At 42.5% G+C, this 20,263-nt stretch overlaps 1 protein-coding gene across 2 annotated transcripts in view; it reads left to right on the forward strand.

Annotated features, from left to right (window-relative positions):
* IMPG2 (interphotoreceptor matrix proteoglycan 2) overlaps positions 1 to 20,263 on the forward strand; it is a 901,957-nt gene that overhangs the window by 383,286 nt on the left and 498,408 nt on the right. The window contains exon 7 of one of the 2 annotated variants that reach the window (XM_069637266.1): positions 10,086 to 10,118. The exons of the other annotated variant lie outside the window; for it this stretch is intronic. Within the exon in view, the coding sequence (XP_069493367.1) occupies positions 10,086 to 10,118 (33 nt within the window). The remainder of the gene's footprint in view (positions 1 to 10,085; positions 10,119 to 20,263) is intronic. 2 annotated transcript variants of the gene reach the window in all.

Genomic DNA, 20,263 nt, shown 5'->3' on the forward strand with positions numbered 1-20,263 from the left:
ATCACCCCTTCCGAACCCAACACCAAGACAGGCAAAGCGGCATAGCAGTGAAGTCGTTATGACCTTCTCCGGGGGGCCTAACCAGCTGTAAAACAAGTGTACAGGATTGAACTACAGTCAAATTCCCATCCTCCCACCCGTGGCAGCATCCCCCAATTTGTCAACCTACATCACCTCCCAACCGGGAACTGAGGAAAACATCAATCCAGCTTCAACAGCCAGGCATATGCATAGGGGGGAACACTGTCAAAGTCAGTCTCTGCAGTCTATTCAGCCGGAGTGGTAAGCTGTGGTTTCCTCCGTGACAGGTGTTGATACGGACCTGATCATCTGTATATTCAGCTGCATGAGTCCGATGACCTAATGAAGTGGTCGTAGAATCTCATAGCCTCTTTGGGATCGGTGAAGAAATGTGTCGTGTTGTTGAACAGAATCATGAACTTGGCACTAAACAGCATGGCATACTGTACTTGGTGCTCTCTGAGTCGTTTGCGGACGTCGTTGAATGATCGTCAAGACAAGTGAACCATAGCATTGAGGTCTGGGAAGATCTGAATATCTGCTTTCTGGTATTGGAGGAGCGTTTTTCCTCTGGCCCATCAGAGTATTAAATATCTTTCTCGATAATTAAAGACTTGGGCATTGGTTGGTTTTGGCTGTTGTCCCTGGGGACTCTCTAGATTTGGAGGTGTTGGCAAGAATGCAGGGCACTCCAGTAGCTGAGGGTGAGGCTTCTCTAGAAAAACCTCCCTCTGGCCAGTCTGGGTAGAAGCTGGCAGGCCAAGTAAACTAATGTAGTTTCTCCTGGCACGGTATTCAAGGTCAATCTTCTTGGTGCGAACCCCCCTGAGTTCAGTCTTAAGTGTCCCTACATAGGATTCTAGTGACTGAATCTTACCTTCCTTAGTCGGGATCCATTGTTCAGCTTCGGACATCCAAGGATATTTTATCAGGATGATCACTGCAGGTGCCGGAGCACCGCTATTTCATGGCCATCTTCATCCGTTGCGCAACATCACCCCCCATGTAAACCCACATTTCATAAACATTTACAAGTAGGAGGAAAAAAAGTTTAGGTACTGAGGTAAAGTTTAGAATAATTCCGAAAGTTTGCCCATAGGAAGTAATATGGGGCTAAGTCACTAGGCAGCTCCCATCTATGGGAAAAAGGCAGTACAGATGCTAGGATCACAAGAGAGCTGCAGAGAAGGCAATCTTTGGGCTTGGATGATTGTAGTGTTGGCGTCAAGTACCAGATGCAGTGGATGTTATGGTCAGGGGGTGCGAGAGGGACAGAAGAACATGACCAGTGACAGAATAGGTGTGACAAAATCCCTAATATGTGGCCAAGGCTACGGGCTGTGTTGGAGAAGTCCAGGAGCCACGGGTGCAGAAGTGTGTACCAAGGTCAGGATTTGGTTTTGGTCACAGTGCTGGTTCTGACGATTGATGGATGAGACACGATGGCGACTGAGTTACAACACCAACCCACAAGATGACGCACAAGGTTGTGGACGTGAAAGCAGCAGTGAGGAACTATAATACTGTCCTTTTGGTTCACATCAGAGGATGCTCTTGTCAGGAGGTCGATGCACGACAGGACAGTGCAGCTTCCCTTAGATGAGAAACAGCAGCAAGATCCTGACTGATCAGGCAAAGTGCACTAAGTGCAGTCACTAGCAGGAGGGAGAGTGTGTGACTGCTGTGGAGTGAAGCTGGTTTGCTCCCAGGCCCGAAGCCTATAGCTACATTTACCAGGTATCTCAGCAAAGTACAGTAAGCACACTCAGCAGTCTGAAATCTGAAGCCTGTAGCTTTATGGAGAGATTGGAATAAAGCTATGTGGCACATCCTTTCACTACCCAGTGAGGGTTTTAGCTTTGCTGATACAGATTGTTTGTAGATTGTCTGTTAACTGTGCTCTAACTGCCCCCTTAACAGTGTGTAACCTCTCCGGAGTGCAGTAATGCCCTTGCTTATGGTGTCTAAACCAAGCATTCAGAATTCCAAATATACTCCTGATGATTTCAAAATTGATCTGGTGATAACGACTGGCGTTTGGCCTTGGAGCACCTGTCATCTGCATTGATCTGGAGTTAAGCTACCAAAACACTATTATATCGGGCCTCATGCTTTGTTTGTGCTACAACATAGGACGGTTCTCATCCATACAGGCCAAAGATTAATGAGAATTGATGCCTGCAGCTGCACTTTCTCAAACCTTACGTCGGGACTTGAAATTATAAGTCTCTTTGGATCTTGGTGGGAAAAATGTGGTTATGGAACTCCCGATAATCCAGTTTGGGAGGCTGGTGACAACCGAAGGGGCGGTGACTTTAGGCTCTGTGGCACCTAGCCAGGCCATGGACTTCCTATGGCTTTTCCCGGACTTCCTTATTAACTTTCAATTTTTGCAGTGGTTGTACTTGCCTCAGACAAGGTATGCATTATTATCATTTAGTGTCTCTGAGCTGACACTAAGCCTACAGATAATGCCTAATAGGCTGTTTAATCATTGAATGTTGGGTGTTCACAAGTGTTATCTTTCCTGTCTTTCTATTACTGATGGTTATTTCCAATTTTCGCCATATCAGATGCGCTAGTCATTAAAACAACCTTATATTGTTTGGATTTTACAGTTTTAATACATTTAGCATATTATTCAATCTACCAACTCAATAATGAATGTACAGTGGAAACATAATTCGGCGCCTCTCTGCCCCTAGTTAAAGGTTCTAAAAAAAACACAGCAACGGCAGTGGGCCCCTTCTTACAAAAAGCTATAATTTCTATCGACCCAGATAGCTCATCCTGAAAATACTATTGCAGGGTCTTCCATTGTCCCTCTCACTCTACTTGACCATGTATATAAGAATCCAACATGTGAATTAGCACTTGACCTGATAAAGACACTCTAGCTGTAAAGGCTGTGCATGGTGGGAAAGGGCATCAGTGTTAAGTACCATTTATGCAAAGGAGACAGTTGAAGAAACATGGTTGATTAGACAAATTCTCGGACACTGTGCATGCAGACATACAGAGAAAGAACAGGCAAACTGGTGGATGTCCGACAAAGGGCCAGTGAGGGACAGCGAAGCCGAGGACACTAGCACACTTGCCAAACAGTGGGAAGGAACGGATCCAGTGCAAGAGTCAAAGAGTGAGAGCTGTGTGTGACGAGCCAAACTCTGTGGACACAGTCGGTGAGGACGACAACAATGGAAGCCAATTACCAGATTGCATATACAGTGAGTGAACAGAGCAGGTGAGACGGCCCAAAAGCAATAGGTATGTCCTGTGAGAAACCTGAGTGTATTTTTCCCGCGTAGATCCTGTGAATCCCTTATTCAGGTGGCCAGGGACGAACCAGCCCTCGCTTATCGCAGTCCAGGGGGTAGACGAATGGAGAAGGATCACCTGAGTGGGGGAACTCAGCATTGTGCTTGGGGAAATACCCTAGATAAGATGCATTGCTATACCGAGGAAGAAGAGGAGGAGGAGGAGGGCGAGATCCATGAGATCTTTGTAGGCTGTACGACATCTGCCTCCCTTCCTCCCACTGAATGCCTCCTGCCCAGATCCTGCGACTCCTCTGTATATATCCAATCCCTAGGATTCCAAACCCGATTGCACCCAAAAATCATCTCTCCCAGAATCTTTTCCACATCCCTCTGGTTATTATTTTTAGAACTCCCAATCAACATTAACAAAACACTTCTGCGCCCATAATCCCCCCTATTCCTTTCACGATAACAATCCCGGTCATTCCGATCCATTTCACATACTTACCCTTACAAAATCACCTACGCCCTTTGTCAAAGAATAACACCTTCTCCCCATCCCATTATGCAGAAACTCTGCCTCTCCTAGTTTCCGACACAAACACTTTCGAACAACACGGAAGACGTAGGACAAACACCAAAGCCGTCCACCTGACATGTCCCCACACCAGAGTCAGGCAAAGTCAGGCAATTGACCAGGATCACACACATACCTGACAGCCTTTTCCCCACCCCACAGGGATAAAAAGTGGAGCACAAGAGCACAAGACGAGCAAGTCAGACGGCATGACGACGCAGCTATCCAGGCACGGTAGTTGAAGAGGAGGAGAAAGGTGGTGAATATCGAAAGGCTGATGAGGTGAGAAACAACCTTGCCCTTTCCCACCCAGACCTGCGAGACATCCGCAGAAGGAATTGTAAGACCGTGGACAATAGCTCAAGTGTGTTGCAGCAGATGTCAACGTTACACAGAGCGTGCCTATGCTGATAAGCAGGACTGAGGGAGACGCCTGCTACTATTTACCGGCCTTGAATCCAGATACAAGAAAAGCCAAGTGGTTCATCACAGCCGATGAGTCGAGGGGATAACTGATAAGAAACCAAACTGTGTTGAATGAAAGTCGCAAAGTGGCACATGGAGAAAAGTTCAAGGAACTGTAAATGGTTAAGGGAAGACAAGCTGCAGATGGAATCGATACCACATGGGTCCTCACTCAAGAGACTCTGGTTACTTCCATATTGATAGAAACTAGTGAGATCAGAAGGCCGTAGGTGAATCTCCAAGAAAGTTCAAAGTGGCCCTACAGGGGTCGAGCAAAATCCCTGTTCAGTCGAAAGTCTTCAGCCGACAAACTGTTGAGAAAACAAGGGAAGTGAATCCCACATCGAGAGAAAGCAAAAGGAAATATGACATTGCAAGAGTGAACCCGAATGAGGGATTCCAATTAAGAGAGGCAAAGTCTAAAGTCCTAATAAACAGTGGGTTGACAAAAGTGAACCCGGCAGAGGGAAGTCCACGAGAAACTGTTTAAAAAGACATTTACAAAAGCCAGAGTGAACCTGACAGGAGGGAGGCAAATTAAAAGGATCTAAGCCCAGAAGAGGGAGATCCAGAGGAGAGAAGCCATCAACCCAACGTCCCGTGAATGCAATTGGGAAGGCATTTTGAATAAAAGCCGGAGTGAACCAGACTGGAGAGAGGCTCATATTCGAGACGGGTCTGTGCCCAGAAGAGGGGGACCAGGGGTGAATAAGCATCACCTCAAGTGTAAAACAGAAAGGACATTTTTGTTATGTTTGAACCTTTTCGAACCTCGGAAACAAAAAAGTCAACCACCGAAGTTCCTGATAGTGATAGGAATTGTCCGTGGATCTAAGCCCGGAAGAGGGGGACCCAAAGGTGAAAAGCCATCACCCCAGGTACTTTTGAAAGGAACTTTTTTGATAGTTATTTTGGAGCATATCAGGTCCTCGGAGGCAAGAGACTTGTTATAGACAAGAGACTTAACCACCGATGGCCCTGATACCTGAAGCGGGAATGTAGTCTTCTGCTGGGAAAGCTCAAGCGTGTGCTGTGCTCACAGTTTCACCTTGTCCCGTGCTCAACACGTGTGGAAGGCAGACCCCCGGCTACCACATCCTGACTTATCATTTGTGAACACTTCTTTCTTTCTTGTGAATCCTATCCCACATTCTTTTTGGTATTTAGTTGTAAGGATTGGCAATCTTTTTTTTAGTATAGGCCTTTTTATTTTGACAAGATGCCACTGGGGCTGCCTTATTTTGATTTGATGCTAGTAGATTGCTCCCTTCTTAGATTTAGGTTTAGATTAGGCTTTTTTCCACCCTACCTATACAGTTTAATAAACACCCTTGAACTGTGATCACTTGTGTCTGTCTATTCTTGATACCATGCCTTCCTTACATTCCAAGGACACAGACAATGTGTGGAAACTGAGTAAGTGAGGAGACCCAAATAGAAGACAATTGTACTAGCCATCAGATGTGCTGAAGAGCAGAATCCATGACAGGGCTCAAGTATGAGGAGCAATTAGCTGAGGCGAATACGTTCAAAAGGCAGCATCCAGTAAAGAATTGGAGCAAAGGAGTCTGGGGAAAGGCTCTTGGCGTTAACGGAAGAAGTTTCAGCGTAAAACTAAATTTGGAAATGGAGCATGATTCCAGAATATTTCCAAAGCCACAGGAAGAAAATGCCAACACATGTTTTGAGAATCATTGCATTCTGGGATATGTACTACTATCTTAAAATGCAGCTCAAAACAAGAGACTCTGGACCCGATTCTGATGTCACAGTAAAGATAGGTGGGACAGTTGTAAATGTGGATCAAGCATTGCACCCATATTAGGGTGTCTGTGTGCCCCTCAAATCTTTTGGTGGCGTGGACATTGGAACACGCTGAAATGGTGCAAAACTGTTCTTAATGCACTTTGCTGGAGGAATTTAAACAACTTATTATTTAAATAGATTATCAGCACTATCTATTCTTTTGCTCCACATCCAATATTTTACTCCACAATCTGAAATAACGAATCTGATGCCAGAAAAATTGCCATAGTGTTTGTGCCTCTGTACCCTTCAACTGTAGCAACAAAGGCCTTTATGAAATGACAACCTGGACCATAGAAATAGCATGCAATACAGATGGCAAACTATACTTCTGATCAGTCGGTGCACCAACCCAGTGCCGTAATTGTGCAAGCATTTAAGGTGTGTGTAAAAGACACTATCCGAGGTGAACAGTGTCAGATCATTTCCAAACAAATATCTTGCTTACTGTGCTTTTCCGAACCAAAAAGGAGGACTCGTGCAAGGATATTTATTCCATTGTCCGAAAATGGAGTGAAGATATTTGTATTGCTTTAGTTGCTAGTGGTTACATTCGGTTGTATATGTAGAAATGTGGTTGCCCGTTTTGATGACTGTTTTTGTATTTTTACACCGACCACCGAATCCACCCTGAAGAGAGATGAGAAATCTCACAGCAGGGGAATCATAACTTCAGACATTGAGTTCTTTCTGGCAATCTATCATTTTGCAAATACATCTTTATGAGCCTAATTTTGTTATCATGAGTCGTTGTGTCATTGTGCCACGTAATGTTATTCTGATGTGTTGTGTAAATGCAAGAGTGGAGTTAGGAATCGTAACCGCTCCGTGATTATTCACATCTCTCAGTAGTTCTGTGTGACAATCTCTATCGCCTGCCTCCTATAGTAGGGAGATTTTAGTATCACAGGTCTCCCTTTAAGTGAGAGAGACATTTTAAATTGTCCTCATAAACTTAGTATGCATATCCTCTAAGAGGAGACCAACATGTGAATTAATGATCCTGTGGATCAGATTCAAACCTGCATTGTTAGAGGTAAAAGGTTTATTGCACTGTGTTAATCCCTTGCATCTCTTCGGCAAACATGCTACCGGAGGGCGATGTGTCAATAGATCGAGATGTTGACATGTGTTCAATTGCATAACCTTTCCAGAAAAGAAAAAAGAACATGAATAACACATATTAGCCCATGGAAGTCATTATTGACCTCCTCTCAGCCAATCGGGTTTAGAATACAGTCAATAACTACTGACATTGACTACATTTCAGACATTCTGCAGGTAGGGAAACAGAAAACATGTTTCTTCATTCAAGAAAGAGCATTTCAGTTTTCCAGCAAGATATTTTTCAGTAGAACACACCAATCTAATTTAACAAAACAAAGTGAAAGCTAAAACATGGAACAGTGCTTTCTTTATTATTTATTTAAAACGTATTATGACTTTAGCATAGGTCTATACACCTTACAAAAAGTCAAATATCCTAACAGACATGACATCTATGAAAATGATTAGGTTCACTTCTCAGTCCTTTCTGCCTCACGAAGACTTAGCCATTTTCATGAATGCATGTAATAACTTTCTCTAGGTAGATGACCAACGCGATGATTAGCGGACTCCTTCCCCCTTGCACACAGATCTGCCACCAGTCATCGCTTAGCGGCCTCCTTCCCCCTTGCACACAGATCTGCCACCAGTCATCGCTTAGCGGCCTCCTTCCCCCTTGCACACAGATCTGCCACCAGTCATCGCTTAGCGGCCTCCTTCCCCCTTGCACACAGATCTGCCACCAGTCATCGCTTAGCGGCCTCCTTCCCCCTTGCACACATATCTGCCACCAGTCATCGCCCCGCATGTATTAAGCTCTTAGAAAAAAGGTCCCAGCATCACGTTTCTATGCAAGGTCCTCGCCCTGCAGACATTTGTGAAGAAAGAAACTTTTTTCTTAAACTTTCACTTTAGCATTGCACCTAAACAAAGCTTATGGTAAAGCTGTCCCATTTCTACCAAATTTACAATTCAAATGCTTAGATTAATAAGGCAACTTAATTACTTAAATATTACAAAATGAAACCACAGTTAATTTACTAACACGTTGGGTATACTTTATTCCACAATATCCTCGCTTAATCTATAAGGCTATACCTGGTTTGACTTCTCTAGCACAATAAAATCAGTGCACCTTTCCGGCTGCTTTATAAACGATAATGTGCTGTCATGCCTGTTTGTTTCCAACCCCAATCTAAGGCCTTGTGCGTTTTGAAATGGTGTCCATCTGCTCTTGCCAGGAGACAAGATGGTGGCGCCAGAGCTCCTGCTTCTTCTGCACATTTAGACGTGAATGAGACATGCAGCAGCATGAGGGGTAGTTTGACAATCTAAACAAGAGCTGACTGTAACAGATGGAACTGGTTGTGATGTTACAGAGTGTCAGGAGTAACCTATGGCAATGCCATTGTCAAGCGTAAAATATAATCACGGAGGCAGAGATTGAAAAAACAAAAACTCATGGAAAATGAATAGCAGCTGCAACGATTCCCCCGCCTCCTCATCTAAAAGCATTTGACATTCACATGTCAACTGATGGGGTGGCTATTGTGTTATGGACATGTAGGACCTCATTGATGATGTTTCCTGGCATTACTGCATCCGGTAATTACTCCGACTGCATTTAGTTAACCCAGGGATCCACCATGTTCTGGGAATACTGCGGTACATTGCTAACGGGTGCAGAGTTTAGATATTACCACATGCAGTACTTCCAAAAAGCAAAATCCTTTGTATTGTAATTTATTTTGAATCATTTTCCGGCCTCATTTTGTTTTAGGGCACAAAAAAGAAAATTCAGACTCTTTTGTGCATAACATGGCATAGGTGGCGAGAAAGTATGTATCTGAGATATCCACTTTTCACCCCCTTTGGGCATCCCTATAGGAAAGGTTTTTCACAAGCATTTCCCTTCCGGATAGGAAAAAAGGTCCCAAAACTTCATGCAAGATTTTTAAATGTATACCTCCATCTCTTGGGTGGATCTAAAAATAGAGTTGATTTAGTAGGCATTGCACCTCATAAAGAAGTAATAATTATTTCATGCAGTAATTCCTCCAGCCGCATTACCAGGTTGGAGGAGGGGGATAAAAGCAGGTGGTTTTTCCAAGCACTGCAAGTTTTTATCAATACTGGCATACTCATAATGTGGCGCTTACATTTTGCTTCTTCAGTGGATATTCCCAGATTTTCATCGTATAGCCTCATTTATTATAAGCAATGCAATAAACCAAGCTTGGTCATTTTTCTAACAAACAATGGTAAGTATGTTTATTTAAGGCAGGTAAAACCTACTAGACAAAACATGTGTGTATAAAATGTGCATATAGGTTTATTGGTTTGTTAGAAGTATTCCAAGCTTGCTGGACATGTGTTAGGTATTTGCTATTTCATCTGGCTGCAAAGCACGAACACCTTCAGCCTAGCCCGCTATGATGACCCTGAGGGTTACAGACATCGTGCATGACTCCGTGGTTGCAGCATCAATTTCCGCATGTTAATCTTCCATGCCCTCCATCAGGTCCTCGGTGGAAATGTCTGTACCCAGGGCTTCTGTCAATATCTTGATTCTGTGGGGAAAGTACTTGCTAAAGAGCTGCAGAAGGGTTTTGTGTTGTGTAAATGTTCACATTCTCTGTAATCAAATCAAATATGAGAATGGACTTCCTAATTGCATATCTGTTCGGTACTAGCAGCAGAGTGATCCTGACCATGGAATAGAATGCCATTATTGCACCTCTTGTGCGTCTGTCCTTTTTCTGCATTCTGCAAGAGGTGTGCGATAATGCTCTGCTTCTATGTTTTGATGTTTGACTATCTAGAGTTTGTATGCTCTTGTCGCCATTTGTGTACCTCCCATGGTTCTCTTTGTATACACATATATATTTTGTATTCTGTCTGACGTTCAGCCCAGATGCTCCTCCATGGCTTCACTCATGCAGGTAAGCAACTATAGCGTTTAGTCCTTCCTGCTGCAATCCCATGCGCCATCATTCTTGTAACATTGGCTGTGCAAAGAGATTAACAGAAAAAGTGGCTATGGCGGCGCTATGAAACAGCCTCACTCTTCATCCCAATGCTCTAGAGATCTTCCTAGCTTCATAGTGCTAGAATGGGGCATGTTGCCTTGTGTTGTGAAACCTATCAATGTTCAAGGATGTTATTACATTTTCTTTTCAGACCTCTATAAAGTGAACTGAAGCATATCATGAATCTTCACATGTAGATTGTCTTGGCAGCAGGTGATTTTGTCAAGTTGTTGGAAACAAATTCTTCCTCATTGCTATATTTTTAATTCTTATTGCAGCAAAGGTTATTGTGGCTGCTAGTCTATAGTAAGAAATCCTGAAGCCTCAACATAGCACTGAAAACCAACTCAGTGAAAAATTATTAGTCTGGACCAAACTGGGCTTCCATAAAATTTATAAAAAGGAAGCAAAAATACCCCTATAAAACAAGTTGAAGCCTTGGTTTCATAACCTTAAAATAAGCCCTTATTAACCGTTTGGGTGCCCAGCCCCAAACAGTTTGGTGTTAACACCCTTCCACAATTTAGGATGTCTTGATAGATCTTGTGGAAAAATAAGACCACCTTTTTAGGGCACTTACACATTTATGTCCCAATGGCACTAGCAGGGTCATTTGTTACATCACAACTCAAGGCAACATCCTGTTGGCAAATACTTTAAAGTGCTTATAGTTTGAAACGGTCACTGAATGGATGATCTGACTTGCATAATGTTCCCTAACCCTCCTTCTTTTAGTGTGAAAGATTAGCAGCAAACGTGGCAAAACTATAGTTATATTTAATGATTTTCCGAACAGAACACATTGATATGTGCTTGATGATTTCCACATAAGTCAATTGAATATGAGGATCAAAAATCATTATTTATCAGACATTAGCACCCTTTGTGCGGGAGCCCGCCAATCTGGTGGCTAGGAACATGGGCTGACACTACCAGTGAAAGCCCACGTTCCAATTCGCCTGATGGCTGGCACCCCCGCCCGCCATCTTCCCCCCACCAACCCCATTTTTTGTTTTGATTCCCTCTCCCTCCCCTATCTCACTTACCTGATTGCGGCTCCCTTTCCTGTGTAGCCACCATGGAAATAGAAGAGGGGCTCCTTCTGGAACACCGCCTTCCAATTCCCTGGCAGCCATCATGGCTTAGTGTTTTGTCTCTGAGAATGGGACGCCGCAAGGCGTTCCGTTTACAGAGAGAAAACAATTTTGAAAAAAAAGTAAAACCATTTACCACCCGTGTAGCGCACTACACAGGTGCTAATGGCGCTATGCCCCTCGGTGGGTGGGTCCACCCTGTGGGTTATGGCCCACACCCTCGTTAAGGGACCCTCGCTTCGCTCAGGCCCTTAAGTTGGGCAGCGTGCCGTTACCCTCAGGGTGGGCCTGCTACCTCGGGGCTCATTGCCTCAGTGTATTGATTATAATTAAGTATCATTGTTTTTTATAACGCGCTTAATACCGAAGAGGTTTCTAAGCGCGTACCTGGGATTCAAACCTGTGTTGCTCTGCGTCGTCTTGCTTCCTAAACGAGCACTTTGCCACTGAGCTATACTGCACATTGATATTGTTTGTTTGAGCAACAAAGTTTAAAGTTGTGGCTATCAAAATCTTTACATGAGCGAACCGTGTCATGTCTTCTTTCACATTCTGGCTTGGATGTTCAGTCTTGGATTAAAGATCTTTAATGTTACTTTCCAGGATCAGGCAGGTCTTGTGGAGAAGCTGTTTAATGAGACTGTTCTCATCCATTTTTATGTTCCAGTTCGCTTTTGTGTGTTATGGGAATAGGCAGCCAGGTAGTTTCATATCCACTAGGCTTACTATTCCAATAGTCTTGTCTTCAGTTATCTAGTCGGCCATGTCTGGCATAGTTTGCAAATTTGTTAATGTAGCTTCTCTAGCCAGTTTAGGATTACTTTAGGATTACATTCGCCTTGACTGTAAACTGAGCGGCCCTTTAACTATCCAAAAACCCTGTATTCAATGTCCTTACAAGAAGGTCACCAGATGGAAGCTGTGAATTAGGGCGGGGGAATGTAGACAGGGAACCAGCATTGCAAGCTGTGATTGATGGCTCTTGTTTTACGCTGCCCACTAAGGGCTATTTTCATGCATCTATTGATACGTTTCCGATATTCTGATAATCAGCTATTTACATTACACTGACTTCTCATTTTGCATCATGTTGTCTTGAACTTCCAAAACAGTGCTCTTTTCCTATCTTTTACATGCTGTCATGTGGTCCTTGCATTGCTACAAACTGACAAACTGTGAAAACATGTTTTTGTAGCAACCGTGTAAAGGGGGCGGATCAGCCTCAAAATGACAGGCCCATTTTGAAAGTGTCGTAAAACGGTCAAGAGTCTGTGAAACATGAGGAGACCCAGGTATGTCTGGATGGAGTGGGAGCACGGAGTGAACAACCTACTTTGAGTGTTTTCCCCACTGTTATGTCCTTACTTCTCTGTCCCTATGATGTGAGCTAGTGTGCTTGGAATGCATGTGGAATGCCTGGTTCTAGAATGTTGAGTGGGTGTTTGTGTTTGAGTGTTCCTGAGTGTCAGTTGGAAGGCAGCTGCTGGACTGAGAGGGTTCGGTGGTTAGTCTCTATATGTTTTCTAACTAAATGTACTTACCTGTAACCCTGTACCTAAAACTTGAGTAAAGAAGTCGCTCACCCCAGCATGGTCTCCCTGTGTCTTGACTGAAGGGCACATCTTTTCAGACGCTTCATGCAGGGAAATCGGCAGTGTCTCTGGCTGGATCAGATTTTGAAGTGGGTTGAGAGATTGATGTCCCTGCTTTTTTATGCCATGAAAATACAGGTAGAGTACTTGGGGCTTACTGTAATGATGGTGGCCTTGTTTTTTAATGGCTGCTTCGATTACAGATCCACCACCATGCATACATTCAGTAGTGACCCAAGGGCATTTTCCACCTCAGCAGTTAATGACACAGGAACCCATGGACTTCACGGATTCCTGTACTTTATTTCCACTCTAAGCTCAAAAACGATTAAAATACAGCAGAGAGACCCACAGAAGTGGATACGGTCCAAGTTTGATCCACTGCATTAATCGATGCAAAGCACATCAGGCTGTAAGACGGAATGTTCTGCCGACCTACACTGGGAATCTTGTATGAATCCTGAACAGAGGGGTAAATGACCCATATTTTACCCTGTGCTGTACTTTCCATGTATGCCACGCCAAAAAGATCCCATGTGACCCACAACTTATACTTGGGTGTTAGTTTAAAATTGGGTGGTACTTTAAACAACACATGTTTCTCTTTTACCACCATAATAATTAGGCTCAATATGTTTGTATCATTGTCATTCGGGTAGACTTAACTCAAAATGTTTAAAGATGGTGTAAACATGTTAGCATTACATGCATTTTTCTTGTAATTTGAAATGTTATTTATTTTTCATTTACTAAATGAAACATAACATTTCCAACATAAGAAAAAGGACATTAAAAGTATAGAACTCAAAAAGGCCAAGCTAGGGCGGATACAAGGAATTAATAGAGACGGAGCAGTGAAGGAAGAGAACACCAAGTAGTACACCACAGTACCACAGAAAACAAGAAATCATTACTTATATAGTTCCCAGAAATTAAGCCAGATGATCTTAAAACTGTACATTTTATTTTGAAATTGATAATTTTGTAATCTATAAATTAACTCAAAACATACAATGCCTGTACATTTTATTTTGGCCAATTGGCCACATCACCCACACATCTTTATACTATTTTGACCCCAATTTTTCATCGATGCACATCATACATAGACTTTTGGAAGACTGTTTATCATTTCATTATTAGGTGGCATTTTGCCATTCTGCAGAGCTGAAAACATCTGCACCTTCTGACAAGTATTCTGTGAGGGCGAGAAGAGTGTGTTATAAGTGTCCTTTCAGACATACAGACACTCAAATGGCTGAAACCCTACCTGGTGCACCAGTGATAGATTGGGGATCAATTCTTAAACTTGGCTGGTAAACTCATCAATTGATGACCCCTAAAAAGTGTTTTCAGTACTTATTGTTATATTGGTATTAGTGTGCGTATTAATTCATGTTTTTATGAGATGCGTACTCTCGCCTATGCAGTTCTTTTGATATTCTACATACACTAGTGCACATACTATATATAAACTGGGGTCAGGTAAGATGCTATAGTACCTGTGGTTTTGAGATGATTGATACTTCAACTCCAATAACTCCTACCCATTGAATGTCCTCTGAAGAGCTGATGGGAGTAGTCCAAAACATTTATTAAGTGCAGAGAAAAAACTTTAATTTGTCTACAGTGCATTGGACTTACAGTACATTGTTGAAAATATAAGTCTCATGTACTAGGTGAGCTCTAATGGTGTAATCTGAGCCACTAAGCTCCTCGGATTCGACCACATAGGACCCTCCACTCGTAAAGACACTCCTGTCCTGATGAAGGCCTACACCATTAGAGCTCACTTAGCTCCACGCAAAATGGCCGAAACACTTTCGTGTCGACATGTATTATATGTTGTTGTTCAACTCTTGATTGTGCCCACACTCTATGGGCCCCCCACCTGTTTATGATTCCACTGAATTCTCTTAGCTTCCTTCCCAAGGAACCTATAGAGAATGAACAAACTGTACAAGTAGATGTCTCAAATATTGACTACTTGATCATTCATACTTAGGTACTACACTTTGTATGTCCTCAAATGTGAATGTCCTATGTTTTTTTAAAAATACCAGTGTATTACTACACCACTGCACTTCAAAATAAAACCCTTTTGTGCAGAAGAACAGTTTCATGAGAATTCTGTGACCACCCACACAATGGGTCACCCACTCAGGGTGTAGCAGTGGTTACTCTTCAGCAGAGATTGACCTGACCTTGCTCATTCGTTTTTTGATATACCTTCCACATACCCCTGCCGGGAACACATTCAGCACCGTTCTTCATTTTGACCGAATTACAGTGCAACTGATGTGCTGGCACACACTTCCTACCCCCATGCTCTTTTGGCAAAGCAACACATGTACACTAGACATTAATCTGCCCCTCACACGGGTACTTCCATCTGTTATGAGTAGCACCTTCCTTTTGTTAACATTGCTCCACCTTGACCTCATAGTACCCATCGTTGCCAATCACTGCCCTAATCAAAGACTCAGACAGAATCTATGATCGTTGATGGTGGGGGTTTGACTTTTAGGAGATGGGTTTGGAAGGGCTACCAGATGGGAGGGGTCAATAATGTGAGGCAGACAACTGCTTCTAGTTTTCTCATAGTTTAACATTTTATTAAAGTAAAGGTTTTCAAATAAAGCCTTGCTCGAGGAATTACCTACCTAGTCTAAAGGCTAAGGGAACAATCTCTAGCATGGGTAAACTGGCCATCACAACAAACATACATAAAAAATGATAAAGCAACACAAGATAATAAACAATATTAAACCATATTTGGATGATCTTCAGCTGCCCTGGGTAAGATCCTTTCCCCAGTCTTCAGAGTCAACTTCAAGCATTTTCAAAGAAAAAGAGAAGCCTTGAACCAGTTCTTATCACTTCCAAGTCAAAGCAAAAGTTAATCAAACAAAAATCCACTGGCAACAAGTCCTTGATATTGGTTGAAAAGATCCCCTTCCAATTACAGTAAAGAAAATAGTACCAATGGTAATCCTGGATATGAAGATAAATTGTCTTCTCTTCAATAGTATTTGACACAGTTCAAAAGAATATGTAATATTTACTTTCAGCAATTGGTTAGGATTTCTCCATTATATTTGGTATATTTGTCAGCATGCTTCTCTTTCGGTTGCTTCTTCCCTTTTAACAACCACCCTTCTACTGTTGTTACTGTGAGAACATTTAGCCTTGTCCCACAGTATGTCACTACTTCAAACCTCTTCAATGTGACATCTGCTGACAACATTGTATACCACCACCACAGTCCAGGTACTTCTACCACTGCTTTGCACTTCTGAATTGTCAGGCAAAGTCTGACCAGACACTTCAACCTCTTCATGTATGCAAGGCACTCTTCCCTTCAGTAACTTTCGAAAAGGGGCAGCCTCTTAGCCGCTTCCGTCTGTCTGAGTGCCAAAAGAATATTATTACAATTGTTCAGTACTTTAGAATTATTAGGCATGTATTGACAAGACACTTCGACCTCTTCAGGTTGGCAAGGTACTCTCCCCTTCAATTACTTTCTAAAAGGGGGCAGCCTCTTTGCCTCTTACGTCTGTCTGACTGCCCCAAGGATAACCTGCTTTTCCCACAAGACGTACTTCCTCTCAGGTTCAGCAGTCTTTATCATTACAGGTTAACTTCTGAATATTCTTTATACCCAACTCCACTTCCCCAGCTTTACTCGCACCTCTTCTGCTCCAGCAATTACCCAGATGGGTAACCGTAGTGCCACTCTTTCAGCTTCAGGTAACAATGCCACACTGATGTCTTCGGCTTTTGGACTGTTGACGACTTTAGATATCCTCATTTTAGAGTCGGTAGATAGCTTTTAACAAGACTGGGTTCACTATGGAAAGGGATTGCATTTTGGCTTGGGTACTGCTTGTTCTTCTCTTCAGTATTGTGTACTCCTAACTTCTTGGAAAAATAAAGAATGTCAATTCTGGAAACAATACAAGGTTCATTCTTCAAAGTGAAAACATAATTGGGGACACACGCCCACACTTTAAGATAGATTATTAAACATAAAGTGTTGAATAGAATTGTATTCCTATATAACGGTAAATGAGACAACTTCAGACTTCCTTTGGGAAATGCAATTGGCCGCACACGACCTTCCTTTGATGCTGTTTTCACTTGGTATTAATTGTAACTCTTGTAGAACGTCAATGTTAGATATTCAGAATGGATTTAACAAGCGTTCCTTCTTCACAATTATGGACACACAACCACTTCTCAAAATGAACAGAGTTGAACATTGGATGTAATCGCTCTACACTTCTCATGCGAATATTACAGCTTTCAGAACAAACGCGAGTTCTACAATTCTGTTGTTAACAGACAGTTTAAAGTTATCTAACAACTTTTCCTCTCTTTAAACGTTATGCGAGTTGTTCCGGAGCTGGCTACAGTTACCGACAAGGCTTGTGGAGTGAATCTGAACGGTGGGCTTCACTCACTGGCTTCAGGGACACTGCGGTTGTGGGTTGCTCTGCTTCCCCGACTTCCTCGACCACTGCTACTACTTCTGGCTCACTTGGGACCCACACCCTTCTCCAGCACGGGTGTCTCTGGTTGGGCCACTTTAATTGGGAGTTCCTTTTTCTCCCTAGCCCCTCAGCGTGCCTTCTGCTTCTGGCCTTGACTCCTGCATGGTCAGAGCTCTGCAATCACAGAAACTCAGCACATGGGGAAAACTTCACTTCCAGCACGTCTTCCGCTGCCCAGCCTATGCAATGCAGGTTTTGGAAACACATCACACTCTCAGAACTTGTAGGTGAAATCTGCTGTCTCCACGTTCCAGAGTCCCTTCTGTGCTCCAACGTCCTCCTAACTTGCCAGCCTTGTGCTTATCCTCTATTACTACTAATGCCAGCCTTCCAACTCATGCTCCAGCTTCTTCTCCTGCTTTCCTGCTGGAGCCTATTATTCTTCACAGATCGATCAATAGGTGTGAGCCATTAGCTTCAATTGCCTGACTCCTGCAATGGCTATTAGGCTTAATTGCCTGAATACTACATCTACATGCTTCTTCAGCCCTCTTCCTCATCTCAGTTCCTTTAGGATTCTGGGACATGTAGTTCTTTTCAACAAAGTTAGGGTTTTCCACTTCTTTATTCTTTATAAGGGTAGACTGAATTCCCTTAATAGCTGTAACAGAGGGGCTGTGGGTTTTAACTTTTAAAGAGGAAGATATTTTAGAGAAGACAACATGTTCGCAATCCTTTGTATTTGCATCCTTGGGATTGAGGAGGGCATTTATCTTTAAATACCACCAAGGGTCTTCCTCTTGGTATAGTGTGCTTTGATGTTACAACCTTAGGGTTCACAACCTTAGATTTAATATGAGGTTGAGAGACATTAAAATGTCAATAAGCCATAACCTCTTTTGGCACAGTGGTAAGAATCTCCCTATCAGAGGAAAACGTGTTTTATCCCACTGAATCTCCTCACCAACCTGGGCCTTGTCTCCACCCAGGTGATCCTCACACAGTACACCACCCACAGGGTTGGGATCAGGAAGCGTCTGCCTTCTCCTGGCCACCTGCGAGGAAACTCTAGGCAGGGTTTTAGTGAGGGATGCGCAGGATTCTTCACACAGAGCAGTAGGTTAGTTTGGTCAGAATAACAGTGAGAATGCAAGTTTCAGTTTAGTGACTCTTGTTTTTTTTCTTAGCCAGTGTTCCTACTTTATTTCCAACATTTAAAATTGATAGCTGTGGATTTGCTGATAGTGGCCAGCATGGCTCTTGGGGGGACGGGAATGTTGCTTTGATGGACATGGTTGGGCGGGTTGGTAGATTTATGGCCACTGCATAGCGGAATATGCCATCTCTTGGGGTTATCAAGCTGCAGCACTCACTGAATGGGAGGGCATACCAGAAACAATCAAAATATACTCTAACATTAGGGGTGTTTTGTCACTTTAATTAGATGCAGCATTAGGCACACAGTTGCATATTGTTAAACTAACACCTAAGACTGGCGTGTGTGCTTTTGTACATCAGATGCAGCATTTGCATTCCCGGTCTCTGTACCAAGATTCCTGAGCTGTGCCCTGTACCTTATCTGAAAAATATGAAGTTATGTACAAAACATTTCTTCACTGAGTATGGGAAAGGGTCACAACGACAGATCATGTCTCAGAAATGTCTGAAAGGTAACATAGCTAATCCCATGTGACCAACCTGTGTACAGGAACGGTGAAGGACTCTAAAAGACAGTGCTTGCCTTTGAGGCTACAAGTCAAGTGCAGAACAACTAAAAAGAGTAATCTGTGGTTTCATCAACCACATTTACCTCAAACATGTATAGTTCAACTCCTGTTGTTTGTAAGAACAACATACATATATTTTTATATTAGGGAATGGGGTGAGGTAAGGAGAGGGTGGAATTGTGGCAGCTTTTAAAAAAGAAATCATGTGAACAAAATGAGTCGAATTAACCAGACATTCTTGTGTCTATAATAAAGATTTGCTGATGTTTATGGGGAAGAACCCCCTTTGGACCATTGCAGCTGTGAATCTGTATCATTAAAAATACAGTAGGCATCCGGTATGTGTGCCTGTCCTTCATCAAATATGGAATTTAGTGAAGTAGGGGCTATGTTGGTGGAAGACCCAGGGAAGACGAGAGAGAGAGAGAGAGGAACAGCCCTTATTTTGGATCCAACTAAAATACTTAATAAAAATCATTGAACCATCTTTGAGAGTTGGTGTGATCTTGAGGCCATGTGTGATAATGGTTTCAGTTACTGCATGCTAAATTTAAGAGGTATTCCCAAAATACCACCAAGGTGGTAGCTCTATCTTATTCCGGGAAGTAGAGACTAATTTAAACAAGAGATAGATAGCTATTATTTACACAACAGTTACAATCATTAAACAACAACTGTTCATAAGACATATATACAATTTAATTCAATTATGGCATAAAAAGATTACAAATTTATCAATATTCTCTTTATAAAGCACAGTATAAAAATAGAATTCCCCGATTTGTGACAATCTTGGCCTAATTGGCTAAACATAGATCTCAATAGATCAAGTTATTGGTAGTCTTCGAGGCTAAAATAATAGTCTCTAGATTGATATTGTCATTCACTTGATATTTGTGCGTTATCAATGGTTACTACATAAGTCATTGTGATGTTCTCGACATGTTTCAAAAGCTGGAGGAAATTTCAGCCAGCAGTATAAACTTAAAGTATATATTGTATGTTTTAACTATATGAAGTGACAATACTCCTGAAGAAAGTTCCGTATACATCTGAAGAGAACTGAAACATGTCGAGAACATCACAATGGCTTATGTAGTAACCATTGATAATGCACACATGTCAAGTGAATGACAATATCAATCTAGAGAC

Source organism: Ambystoma mexicanum, chromosome 7p (assembly GCF_040938575.1).
Source record: "Ambystoma mexicanum isolate Mex_15411 chromosome 7p, UKY_AmexF1_1, whole genome shotgun sequence".
NCBI lineage: Eukaryota > Metazoa > Chordata > Amphibia > Caudata > Ambystomatidae > Ambystoma > Ambystoma mexicanum.